The sequence below is a fragment of the Pempheris klunzingeri genome, chromosome 12 (assembly GCF_042242105.1).
Source record: "Pempheris klunzingeri isolate RE-2024b chromosome 12, fPemKlu1.hap1, whole genome shotgun sequence".
Classification (NCBI taxonomy): domain Eukaryota; kingdom Metazoa; phylum Chordata; class Actinopteri; order Acropomatiformes; family Pempheridae; genus Pempheris; species Pempheris klunzingeri.
In genome coordinates this window covers 24382394-24394836 of record NC_092023.1, presented here as the reverse complement: position 1 = coordinate 24394836, position 12443 = coordinate 24382394, and the positions used below count along the sequence as shown (strand labels likewise).

General features: G+C 43.3%; 1 protein-coding gene across 1 annotated transcript in view; it reads left to right on the top strand.

The window, feature by feature from the left end:
• Positions 1-12443, top strand: part of rims1a (regulating synaptic membrane exocytosis 1a) — an 89987-nt gene that overhangs the window by 23269 nt on the left and 54275 nt on the right. Inside the window, exons 3-4 of the mRNA XM_070841241.1 lie at positions 3897-4107; positions 7729-7740. Coding sequence (XP_070697342.1) covers positions 3897-4107; positions 7729-7740 — 223 coding nt within the window. The remainder of the gene's footprint in view (positions 1-3896; positions 4108-7728; positions 7741-12443) is intronic.

Here is a 12443-nt window from a genome sequence, read left to right as displayed (position 1 = left end):
AATAGTCTTAAATTCTGCTTGGGAAGGTCCTAAAAACATATTTATTGAATGCAGTAACGTGGTCTAAAATCCATTCATTTAAAGTTTGAGAAAATCATTCAGAGCAGACTTCAGACGTAAGACAGTTATAGTGATTCATTTGTCATATCAAGGACAAATATATTCTTTTCACATTAATAGATGTATTACAGCAAATGTTCTTGCTGACCCAGTTATTGTTATTTCGCCTTATTTATACTTTTGAACTGACAGCACATTTATTTATAAGTAAATGAATAAATATGTGAATATAAATTCAGCTTGCTGACACATGTAGACACCCTGTATTGTTTTTTTCCCAGACTCTCTGCAGTGTGTTCTGTCATCACATTTACATAGTAAAACTTTTCAGCTTTGCCAATAGACTGAACTCACATAAAAAAAAGAGTTGGATTGTGCCATGTGGTAAAAGAAAGGTAATAGAAAGATGACATCAGAGAGGGAAGGTGGGAGTAAGGAATTTTGGAAATGATGTAAAACAACCTAATGAACCCATAAAGGAATGACAAGACGGATGGAGGGAAATGAGATGTGGTGGGGAATGCACCGAGCCCCTGTATGCATTTAATTATGAGCATAGTTACGTTCAGCCAATACGGATTTATTAAGTCTAATACCAATAGAAGCTATTTTGGATTAAAGCCACCCATCATCAACAATAGTACCTCCGAACCAACAAATAAGACACCAGTAGTCATCTTAAAAAAAATGAAGCATAGCTCCTCATATTTATGTTGAATCGGACCAAAATCATTTGAAAGGAGTCCCATGAACAACCAATGTAGTATTGATCGATCCTAAAATAAACATGTAATCAATCACACTGGCTCCATAGATCAAGCCCATGCTGTATATTGGTCAAACTGTATGAGGCTGTGAACAGAGCCACGGGTTGGGACAGACACAGCGAACACCAGGGATCAGGAAGTAAATCCTGCGGTGCTGTAGCAGCAGGTGACCTCCCTGTGACCTTTGGCTATTGCTCCCAGGAAGTGTGTGTGTGTGTGTGTGTGTGTGTGTGTGTGTGTGTGCGTGCAACTAACGTCATCTGTGGTGGGTTTGTATGTTGTTGTTTTGTGTAGAGATTACAAGAGAAGAGATGTGTGTGTGTGTGTGTGTGTGTGTGTTCCAGGGGCAGGTTGTGTTTCACCCACAGGGTCTGAAGGGTTCTTTTCAGGGTGCACATACTTTGTCGTGTTACACATAAAGGAGCGATGCTGATCTCTCTATCAAATGACTGGATGCTGCGCTTTCTTTTCTCCGGCCTCTGCTGCTGGGATTTGTAGTTTTTATCAGCTGAGCTGATGGGGGAGGAGGCAGCAGCGTCGCTGACTCCCACTCTGTAAGTACTGTACTGCAGCCACAGCAAATGATATGAAACGCTTTGGACATCACATCAGGTTAAATGCTCTTTGCTGTTCTGAGCAGATTGAATGAGTGAGCAGTAATTGAATGTGAGGACGTCACAGCTCGTTTTGAACTTGTAGTCCAGCTTTGGCTCAGCTTGTTTTTTCTTCTCAGCAGTGGGCTTTGAAATGTTTAGATGAATCAGTGTTTTCTTTACTGTTTAGTATTTGAGCGATGGAGGTCAGGAGTTTTCTGTTGGCTGCATGTCTGTTCTGTGCCCTCTCTGTTTAGGACTCCACACACTGTGACCGCCGACGCACACATGGACACGTGCAGGTTGAGAATATTACATTGTGTCTAAATTGATATCTGTATGACTGATCTTATCACTTTAGTCATCTTTTACATGTTTGTCGTTTAGATGCTTTAGATGTGGGGAAGCGTGCACCCATGCAAGCATGTTAAAGGAGCAGTTCAATGAATTATTATGACATAATATGTAGAATCTCATGTGCCACAATGAAACATTCTCCCTTTCCTCACGACCCAACACCTCCTCTCCTCTCCTCTCCTCTCCTCTCCTCTCCTCTCCTCTCCTCTCCTCAGATGCAGCATAAATACCAGTGTTACACGTTTGACATTTATTACATTGTAAAAGGGAACACGGTAGATGAAGAATCCCAAGATAAGAAACATTTTACACTGTAGAACGTACACACACACTATGGAGGACGTGTGGCTGACACATGGGTGTCTTGCAGCCCAGAGAGCTGTTGTAAGACAGTTTACCCTCGTGTGTGTGCTGGAGGAGTTCTGAACAGCCCGTCCTCTCTTGGTAGCCATGTTTGTGCGTGTCCACCTGTTTCATTGGCCGGGCTGAGTCTCTCCACTGTCACTGCGCTCCTCAGCTTCTGATCAGCTGCAGCGATGAGGTTCGGGGCTGTTGTAGAGCCAAAGAACAGGTTTGTTTTGGTCATTTCAGTCCAGTAGGTCAGGTAGGATTTATTTATTGTGCATAATGAGGTTGGGTTGGATTTTTAGTGCCAGCGCGACGCCCTGAAGCCCGTCAGTGTTTGTAATAGTGAACGGTGTTAAGTCACTGGGTCCACCTGGGGGGGGGGGGACTCCTGTCTTTAGTAAGCCAGGCTGAGAGGTGAGTGGGGCTCTTCGTTTTTCCTCCTCTCCTTCCTTTTCACTTCTCTTTTCCTTTCCCTTCCTCTTTTCCTCTACGTATTATTACCGTCTTCTTGCTGTCTGTAATGAACACACTGTATATAGAACAAGGGGTGTGATTGCTCTCCCTCCCCCGCCACCTCCTGGGATTTTAAGTGACCTGCCCGCTCAAATGAAAGTGTGGAGAACCATCCCGACCACATCGTATTTAAATGTATATCCAGTGTCCTCCTGTGATTCTCAGCCCATCTTTGGTCTGCTTCCCCTTTCTTTGCTCTCTCCTCAGTCTCCACAGTGTGAAATCCAATTAATCAACATACTGTAATGCCTTAGATAAAAACCAATACTCTTCCCCTCTCTTTCTCGTATTGATTTGAAGAGTTTCTTGAGTCGGCAAAGCAGCCTGAAACAATAGCAGACACACAAAAGCTGATTGCACCAAAACACACAAACAGTGCAGAAAACAGTGATATCGACTGGACTTCATGCAACGATTGTCTCCTCCGCTCTCCGGTTCCAGTTCACCTCTCCTCCCCGTTATCTATTTATTATTTATCCAATAAAACATCTCACCATTTTTTTAATAGTTTTTATTGTGTCTTGTGACCCTTTAACTTGAGTTACCATGAAATGGTGAAACTGATTGGATCCGAAGAGCAGAGTCATGATTTTTCCTCCCATTTCTTCTTTACAAGAGATGAACCCATGGAGGAGCAGGAGGCTGCTTATTTCTTCTTTCTATATATTTTTTCATTTTTAGGAATGGAAAAGTTTGTCAGTTCTGTCAGTCAGTGACTGGGTGCCGTGAAACCATGCATGGTTGCCAGAGGATGAATGCCACTAACTCTGGTGATCCTCTGAAGCCTCTTCCGGCACCACCATGAGGCAGACTTTCACACTCCCCTGAGTTTTCATCTTGCACCACCAGAGGTTCAAAGTTTGGTTGTTTGTTCCAAATATCACAATATCTACATTAATTGACTCGAAAAAACATTTTGTACATACATTCATAGTTCCCACACGATGTATCCAGTGACTTCTGCGGTCCTCACACTTTTGCTGGCCTGATATTTGAACAACCTTCGAATGGTTTGCCATCACGTTTTCTGTTCATATCCCCCTCAGGCTGAATTGTAATAACTTGCTGATCAGCGTTTGGCCAAGGCTTTGGCTCACAACCAACTGATGCTATTGAGCAATCGATGCCTGTCAAATGACACACATTAGTTTATGTGCTTCCAACTGCATGCTTTTGTCCTTACATGCAAATTTGGAGGACGATCAGCTTCCAAAGATGCCAAAACACTCATGTTTCCACCCTGTTTTATTCCCTCCAGAGGTATCCAGCAGCAGTTGTCCAGCTACAGGGAGACGGTGATCCGGCAGGCCACGGTGGCGGCGGGCTCGGCCGTTCACCGGGACGACGCGCCGACCTGCGGCATCTGCCACAAGACCAAGTTTGCAGACGGCTGTGGGAACCTGTGCTCGTACTGCCAGACCAAGTTCTGCGCCCGCTGTGGGGGGCGAGTCTCCCTGCGATCCAACACGGTAAGACGGAGGGAGGGGTGGCACGATGGACCACAGCATGTGATCATGATGAGTAATGGTTAATATTAATCCTACAAATTCCTATTTCTGTCCAGTAACATTTGAAGGGATGAACAGCATTCTTCCAACATGTCACTCCAGTGTCCTCCATCAGTATTCTGCTGTGTGTGTGTGTGTGTGTGTGTGTGTGTGTGTGTGACTGCCACAGCATGTGATTCACAATATTTTCACACTCACCAAACCATTCAATGAGCCCTCGCGGCCTGTGGGTGTGGACGTTGTCATCATAGGAGGGACCACTCCCGTCAGATAGAAGTGTTTTATCGTAGAGGTGATCAAGTTCATCAGTCAGACTAACTTCCTATTGACTTGCAGTGACTTATATATAAGACTTATTTATAGGGAGTCCCAAAACTACCAAAAGGCAGGTCAGAGAGTGCATCAGTGAATAATATTTTCTGTTAAAATGCGTAGAATTGAGTGTTAGAGGAGATATAAAGGCTTATGCTTTTCCTGTAACCTCTAATCAGTTGGTTAAAATCAATCAATCAATCAATTTGTCTTTCATTGTATTGTTCATGACTCCTGAGCTTTCCTAGATTTTGTTTTGCTGGCACCACACTTTTAATCATTCCCTATTTCCTGCAAGCCACATTCCTGAAACATTATTCATTTTCCTCATGCGTACACGTCATGAGAGAGATATGAGACATGCAGGTTAACTAGTGACTCTAAATTGCCTCTAGGTGTGAGCGTGAATGGTCGTCTGTCTCCACGTGTTGTCCCTGTGACCGACTGGAGTGTAGTGTCAGCCCCATGACCCCCCATGACCCTTAAGGATAAGTGGAATAAACAATGCACGCATAGATGTCTGACAAATATCTGATAAACTTCTACTCTGAGGCACTGTACAATGCCATTCAGTCGGATTCACGAATAAATGAGAAAATATATTTCTGAACCATTTTCTCTAGATGCGTCTAAATCGTTGAAACATGTTTCCCTCAAACAGAAACATATTTTGCTTGGCACGTAGCACATGTCCTGCTGTATGTCCAGTGAGGCTACACCGGGGCCTCAGGTGTTAGTGCTCAGGTGGAAGTGATGAGCCGTGACACATATATGTTTAACTGTAGAACGCGCAGGATGTGTGTTAGTATGTACTGTATACAGGATCTCTGTGTGCTAGTGTGTGTTTCTGTGCGCACCCACCCATGTGTGTGAATGTGGACAATGCCTGCATGTGTGTGTGAGTGTGTGAGACCCAGGCAGGAGCTGGTAAAGGTTAATTGGGCATTAGACTGAGCTGTTGACAAAGGGGGTGGTCTCCCACTCCGTCTCGGTCTCCCAGGGGTCCGGAGGTGCCCTATACACACGCAGCAGGGTGTAGGTGTGTGTGTGTGTGTGTGTGTGTGTGTTGGCATCAGGAGGCAGTTCTTCCTCTGAAATAAGCAACGTCCCCCTCTCCCACCCCTTTCCCTCCCCTACATCACCCGTGGGGCATTTAATGACCTCACTCACGTGCAAACACACACACACACACACACACACACACACACACACACACACACACACAAAAGTACATGCTAATTAGTGACTGCCTGACATGGGGGGGTTCAGCTGTGGGGTCCTGGGTGGTGTGTTGGGGTGGGCGGGGGCGGCAGCTGTATTCAGTGGGAGAAGCTTTTTCAAAAGTGGATTTGCACAAGCGCACACAAACAAAACCTTCACGTGCAAGGTACTACTGTTAGACCTGCTTCTCTGGTTCTTTCTTTTTTTTTCAACTTTTTTATTTACTTCTGAAAAAGGAGTTTCTTGTAAGGCAGCAAAGGGGGAAGTTTTGTGAACCATGAAGAGAAGAATGGTTGTGTAATGAACACTGCAGGAGAGCAGTCATCATGCGTGTCTCAGGGTGAACAGATGAACTTACTGGATGTTCGTCTCTTAACTAACATCTGGGAAACAAAAAGTCTTTTTATTTAATCGAATATTTGATTCACTTATTATGACAATAGCAAGAAACCGCCGGCTTTGTAAAAATAGGAAATCCACATTTTTGGAGAAACTCACAAAAGCTGACATTCTAAATAATTCAGCAGTGATTCAGAGATCAGAGCCTGTGTGTCCCAGTAGAAGCAGTGGTTTTTCCGAGGGTTAATGTTTTGGCGTAGAGCGGATTAGATTCACCACCAGTAATGGACTTTAATTCATACACATTACCAACATCACGAACGATTTTTCATGTTTATAGCAAACCTAATTTCATGAAAAACCGGTTCAGAATTAAGTGAGTTACAGTGGATTTTGTAATGAAGTCTGCATCTATCAGTGCACACACTTGTGGATCTTCACCTCCCCAATGTGTCGGACACAAAGACACACAGCAGCAGCCAGTGAGGTATCTGTGTCTCTGTGTCTAAAGATGGTAGTCTGTCACTTTTTTTCTCGTTCCAATCAGAGAGATCTCTCTCACCACCATCACCGCTGCCGATTCAACGTACTCTATTGGCCAAAACAAGGCTCCAACTGGTACCGACGTTGCAGGACACACTGCAAAAAAACTAGGGACACAGACGCTTACCGACAGTTCGACATCGGCTGACGTCCAACAGTTGGCCTGGTGTGACAGGGCCTCAAGTAGCTAACAGCTAGCCCGGCTCTCTTCAAAGTTTGAAGTTGCACCTTGGCTGGACGGATGGATGAGCTTTTTGCAAGAAATTGAGCAAAAACATTTCTTTTTGTTTATGTGTTTCCTCCTGCTCCCAGTTCCTCTAAGCTAGGCTCGAGCTCTATACTTAAAACACCAACATGAGAGTGGCATCAATTCTCTCTTTCATTTTATGAACGAAAAATAAACACATTTCATGAAATAAATAAATGAAATGAATAAATGAATATATAAAATAATTAACCGTTTTTTTAAAAGAATCCCATCCAGCTGTGTGAATGTCCTCTCTCAGTGCCAAAGGTGGACATGGTGGAAGATCTATCTATCTATCTATCTATCTATCTATCTATCTATCTATCTATCTATCTATCTGTCTATCTATCTATCTATCTATCTATCTATCTATCTATCTATCTGTCTGTCTATCTATCTATCTATCTGTCTGTCTATCTATCTATCTATCTATCTATCTATCTATCTATCTATCTATCTATCTATCTATCTATCTATCTATCTATCTATCTGTCTATCTATCTATCTATCTATCTGTCTGTCTATCTATCTATCTATCTATCTATCTATCTATCTATCTATCTATCTATCTATCTATCTATCTATCTATCTATCTATCTATCTGTCTATCTATCTGCATGCATACAGCTGTTTTAGATAAACAAATATTTCTACAGATAAAAAACCCTCCACTGAATACAGTTTACATGAATTTCACGAAATAAAAGACGTAAAAATGAACTGTTATTTTAACAATATCTTCCAGGTTGATGGAGTTTTATCTAAAACGGTGCTTCTCGTGCAAGCGTGTGTCTAAAACTGCTGCGTAGAATGGCGGAGGAGGGGCTCCTGGTGCTGTCCATGGTATTGTTCAGATATCATCTTTGCTCATATTCTCTCTCTTTCTTTTCATTATACATGAATGGCTGACTGGGCTGCAGGAGGACAAAGTGGTGAGTGCTGTGTTTTTTTTTTCTTTTCCGAACATAACTCTGCCTGAAACCTTTTTTCTTAATGGGTTCAGACTGTACGTACGTATGGATGTGTGTATGTGTCAGTCTGTCCATGTGTCTATCATTACAGGTGGTAGGTACAGGTAGCAGTAGCCGCTGTTGCAGCGGTGGTGGTGGTGGTGGTGTGGGCTTAATGGTCGTCATGTGACCATTGAAGATGATACTTTAATCTCCATCATCCTCAGTGATCTCCTGGACACTACATCATCTCACAACTAGATTAAAACAATCCATTCATCTGTTGTTACGATATTCCTGTAGCCTCACCCAACATGTATTAAATGGAGGAGAACAACGTAGGCTGTTGGAGGGGTGGGGGGGGGGTGGGGGTGGGGGTGATGACCAGCTTGATCACCAATGTTAGTTTTAATGAAGCGAGTGGCCCAAAGAGAGACAGAAACCTCAGGACAACAGGAGGTTGGCTGCTGGCCAACTTCTCCTGTTTTTCTCGCCTTGGACAAACTGAAATAATGAATTTCAATACAACACACAAATTGTGTTATTGTGTGAATGTTGTTTGAGTAATACAATGTCTTGGTGCTCAGTTTGAACCGGCATCATGTCACTCCACTTTCTCCCCCCCTGTTTGTGCCCCTGTGCCGCACAAAAATGCATCTTCTTCTTTTGTTTATTTTGTGGAACACCACCACCTTAGTAAAATGAATGCTGCCCCCACCTGCCCACGTGTAATTACACACAGACAAATATGAGCTTGGACCCTCACTGATGAATGACAATTTTTGGGGTGATCTAATTTTCCTACATTGGGGGGTCCCCCATGGCAATTTCGTGCATGACTATGGACAATTTTAGTGTAAACTCCACGTAGAAAGACCCAGGTTAGGCTCATTAAACCAATATTAAATCAATATTTAAGAAATTAAAACAAGAAACAGATAACTGGTGTGTCTTTTATTTTTTTATTCATCACTCATGCACTCTAACTTTTCTAGTCAGATTTGAACCACAGTGTCATGTCACCCAAATCCCACAGCAGAGAGTTGTGCCTCAACTCCAGCAGAATAGAGTTTAATGAAACGGTGTTTGTGGAGCTCATGGCTTGTTTCTGAACACTTTTCAGTGTTCCTGCTACTCCGGCTAATTCAGTGTAGGCATTGTTAATGTAGGCAAATGCCTACACTGAATTATGGTTGGGAGCAGGTTTCTTGTTGAGAGTTAGATCAGAAGATTTATACCATTCTCACTACTGTCTGTTCAATATGAAGCTGCAGCCAGTAACAGTTAGACGAGAAACGGTGAAATACACAGACTGACTGTCCGGTTATAACAAATCGACACACCAGCACCACTAAAGATCACCAATTAACATGTTAGATCTCATTTATTCAGTCAATTAAAAAGCAAAGTTTAACAGCTACAATTTCTGCTGCGATGGAAGGTTAAGTGTTGGACTATTTTTAGCTAGTCGCAGTGACTACCTGGAGTGCGTTCCAGCTGCCCAGTATTGCCCTGCTAAGCGGACTGCACAGGGTATTCAGCTATGTTAAGTACGATTCCAAACCATACGGAGCAGTAAATGCTCAGTCCAAAGCGAACTGCAAACTGTGCAGGGAAGAACACAACACTGGCTCGTCACTTAGCACAGATTACACATCAGTCAGTGCGCCTTGACGGCAGCTTTGCTCATCTTACCTTTGAGGTGTAAGATTGACAATGGTGAAAACAGGGTGCACGAGACCTGGAATTGTTTTGTTGAATAATTTAATTAATCAATTTCATGCACCCTTCGTAATTATGAAGTATCATATAAATATTATATAATCTATAATCTCTACATTTTGGAAAGTAATCACATCTCATTTATTCGCAAGTTACATATAATTTCAATAGAATAGGTTTTATAATGGTATCAGTTTTTGCTTTTAGCAGCAGCAACAGGTGTCTGAGGCGTTCATGCATGCTGTGTCTCCGACATTCCCTGATCAGGGAGTAGGGAGGGAGCGCTGCACATCGCTGAACGGAACATCGCTGTAGAGCCTTGTGAGGTCACTGCGAGGTTGCCAGGCAGCCTGCAAAGACGCCACAAAGTAGCTGTCATTGTTGCACCCAAGTAAACCAAAGCTGTGTAACCTATTTCACTGCCACAGTGGGACGACCAGAGTTGGATGCTTGCAAATTTGCCCGCCGCGGTGGGCGCAGTAGCTGTGCATACAGTTACCAGGTGGATGTGCAGATGGAAGGGGAATGAAAAGCCTGACTGGTCACCATCATAAGTGCTTGATGTATTGGCCCGCTCCATTGCTGGCCTGGTTAAACAAGAGTTAAGCAGAATGGTCCGATATGATGGTGCTGGAGAGGCGTTCCCGGCGGACATGCCTTTAACACCTTCCTCTGCTTGTGTAGTTGTGTCAGGTTTAGAACCTTACTTGGCCTTGGCTGCCTTCCCTCAGGGCAGCTGCCAAACCAGCACTTTGATGATACTTGGCTCGGCTTGAACGCCACGGCTATCCGAGAGTGCTTTGGTGTGCTGTACATAGCAGTCTCACTCCCTTGCTAAAGCTCGGTACAACAATCACTGGCTCTAAAGAGGAACGTTTTGGCAGAATAGAGGCCTTATGTAGCACTGGCTGTATAGCTGGACAGCAGACCGGGTTTGAATTACTGTTCGACATGGATTCATTTAATTACTTGGGGACTGATTAATTTTGCCTGGCACAGTGGTCCAAAAGTGCAAAGTTACTCTGCTGCTTTTTCCACTCCACTCAAACTAAACACTCAAAGTTAAAGCGAAGGTGTTGGCAGAGAAAGTCCTGGGCCTGAATGATATGCTGCTAGCGGTGTGTTGTATAGTCTAGATCAGGAGAAATGTTCTTTAATAAAGTGCTTTTAAAACTAATTTTCCGCGGGCCTTTGAGGTCACTGGGAATATGTAGATCACAAAGGTAACGGGTTCCAAGAAGTTGCCATGAGACGACGGCAACTTCTGCGTTTCAGACGGGGATCCATAATCTGAGGCAAAACGATCTCATATGACAGTTTCAGGAAAATGTATGTTGTTTCTCAGCTGTTTCTCTTCTTATGAGAAGGTCTAAGGTTTTTTGGGACAGGACGCATCGTGTGACCTGGAATTCTAACAACAGCCACTAACTATCAGCGTTGTCAGATTGGGCACTTTGCTGCTACTGTTAGTTACTTTGGTGGTTCAAAATAGCTTTGAGTGGGTCGTGGTGATTTGGGTATTGTGGTATTGAGCTTGACAGAGAACTAAATTCAGTGGGCTCAATTCAACGTGCAGTGACTGATAAGTGATGACTGTCAAAACCAAATGACACTTTAATTTATTAAAATTTAGTTGACTTTTTTTTTTTTTTTCCTATTTCAATTTCATATTCCTTCAAAGCTCTGAGATAAAAGACTTTTTGTCGGTTCAGTCTGGCGACACCAGCCGCTTGCTTCGGCCGTGGTGGGTACAGTTACTCATGCTAATGTACACAGTAACACAGCCACCTTTCTAGCAATTAAAATATGTATTTCCACCATTTGGTGTTTGGTATAGAAAGCCCAGTGAAGAACAAGGATTTTGCAACAGAGAGCCGCGATCTTCGTTTCACCTCCATGCTCGCTGTTGTTTCGTTATGCTTTCGTAAATCAGTGTAATCTCTCGTAAGGGTTATTTCTTCAGTCTTTCTGGGGTTTACTCTCCAGTCTGTGAGATAAATCAGTGTCCTCTACAGTGCTATCTATTAGAATTAGGGAGAATAATAATCAACAATAATGAATTGGTTAGCAAGCCAAAAACTACAGCTCCTGTTTCTCGTAGCTCAGCTGTGCACACAAAGTGTAATTGTTAGCGTTGGCTTATCTCAGACACCCCTGATATCTTTTCAAATGGCATCTATTTCTTCTAAATCTAATCCCCGCTGTCTCAAACACATTTGCATAGTTTGACCCTTCATGTCCTGCTGTTGCTGCAGCCGAGTCTGAACTGGCCGCGGCTAATTACATTTCATTTCATGTAGTGAATGACCTGCGATGAGTGCGCTGTCTTGCTTTTCAAAGAACATTTTTGCAAGTAAACGATAGAGAGACGGATAAAGTTTTAAATAAGCATAATAAATATACAGTGTGTGGTGCGTGCAGCCCGGTGTGTTGTGCTAATGATATTCAGGGCTCATTATCTGCAGTGATGGCTGAGCTCTCGTGGAGAGAGGAGTGTGTGTTGTTGTACCGAAGCCAAGTGTTTCTCACAGAAAGGGCCATTTTTGAAGTTTTGATTCCTCCTCTCATGGGAAACTAAAGAAGATTGTTGTGTGTTACTTTCTCACTCACTCACACAGACACACACGCTCACTAACACCTCTCCTCTCTCTAATTGTAATGTCCAAGGCTGTATTTCTGTGGGGGATCTGTGCTTTTATGTGGCTATAACTCAGACTGCTCGGCACTGGTAGATTGCTGTTTTTAGACCAATTCTGATTCAGAATTACTGGCATCTGGCATGGCCGCTTCATCCGCCGCCGTTTTCAGCCCACTGATGCTGTTAACCATTCACGTAATGTTGGTTTTATAAATACACTCTGTACTATTTTAGATCGCGGCCTTTTCCTGTTGACGATCAGAGTTCCAGTAATCATCTGATGGAAATGTTGTGGATGAGGAGGATGCAGGTAACGCGTGTGTCT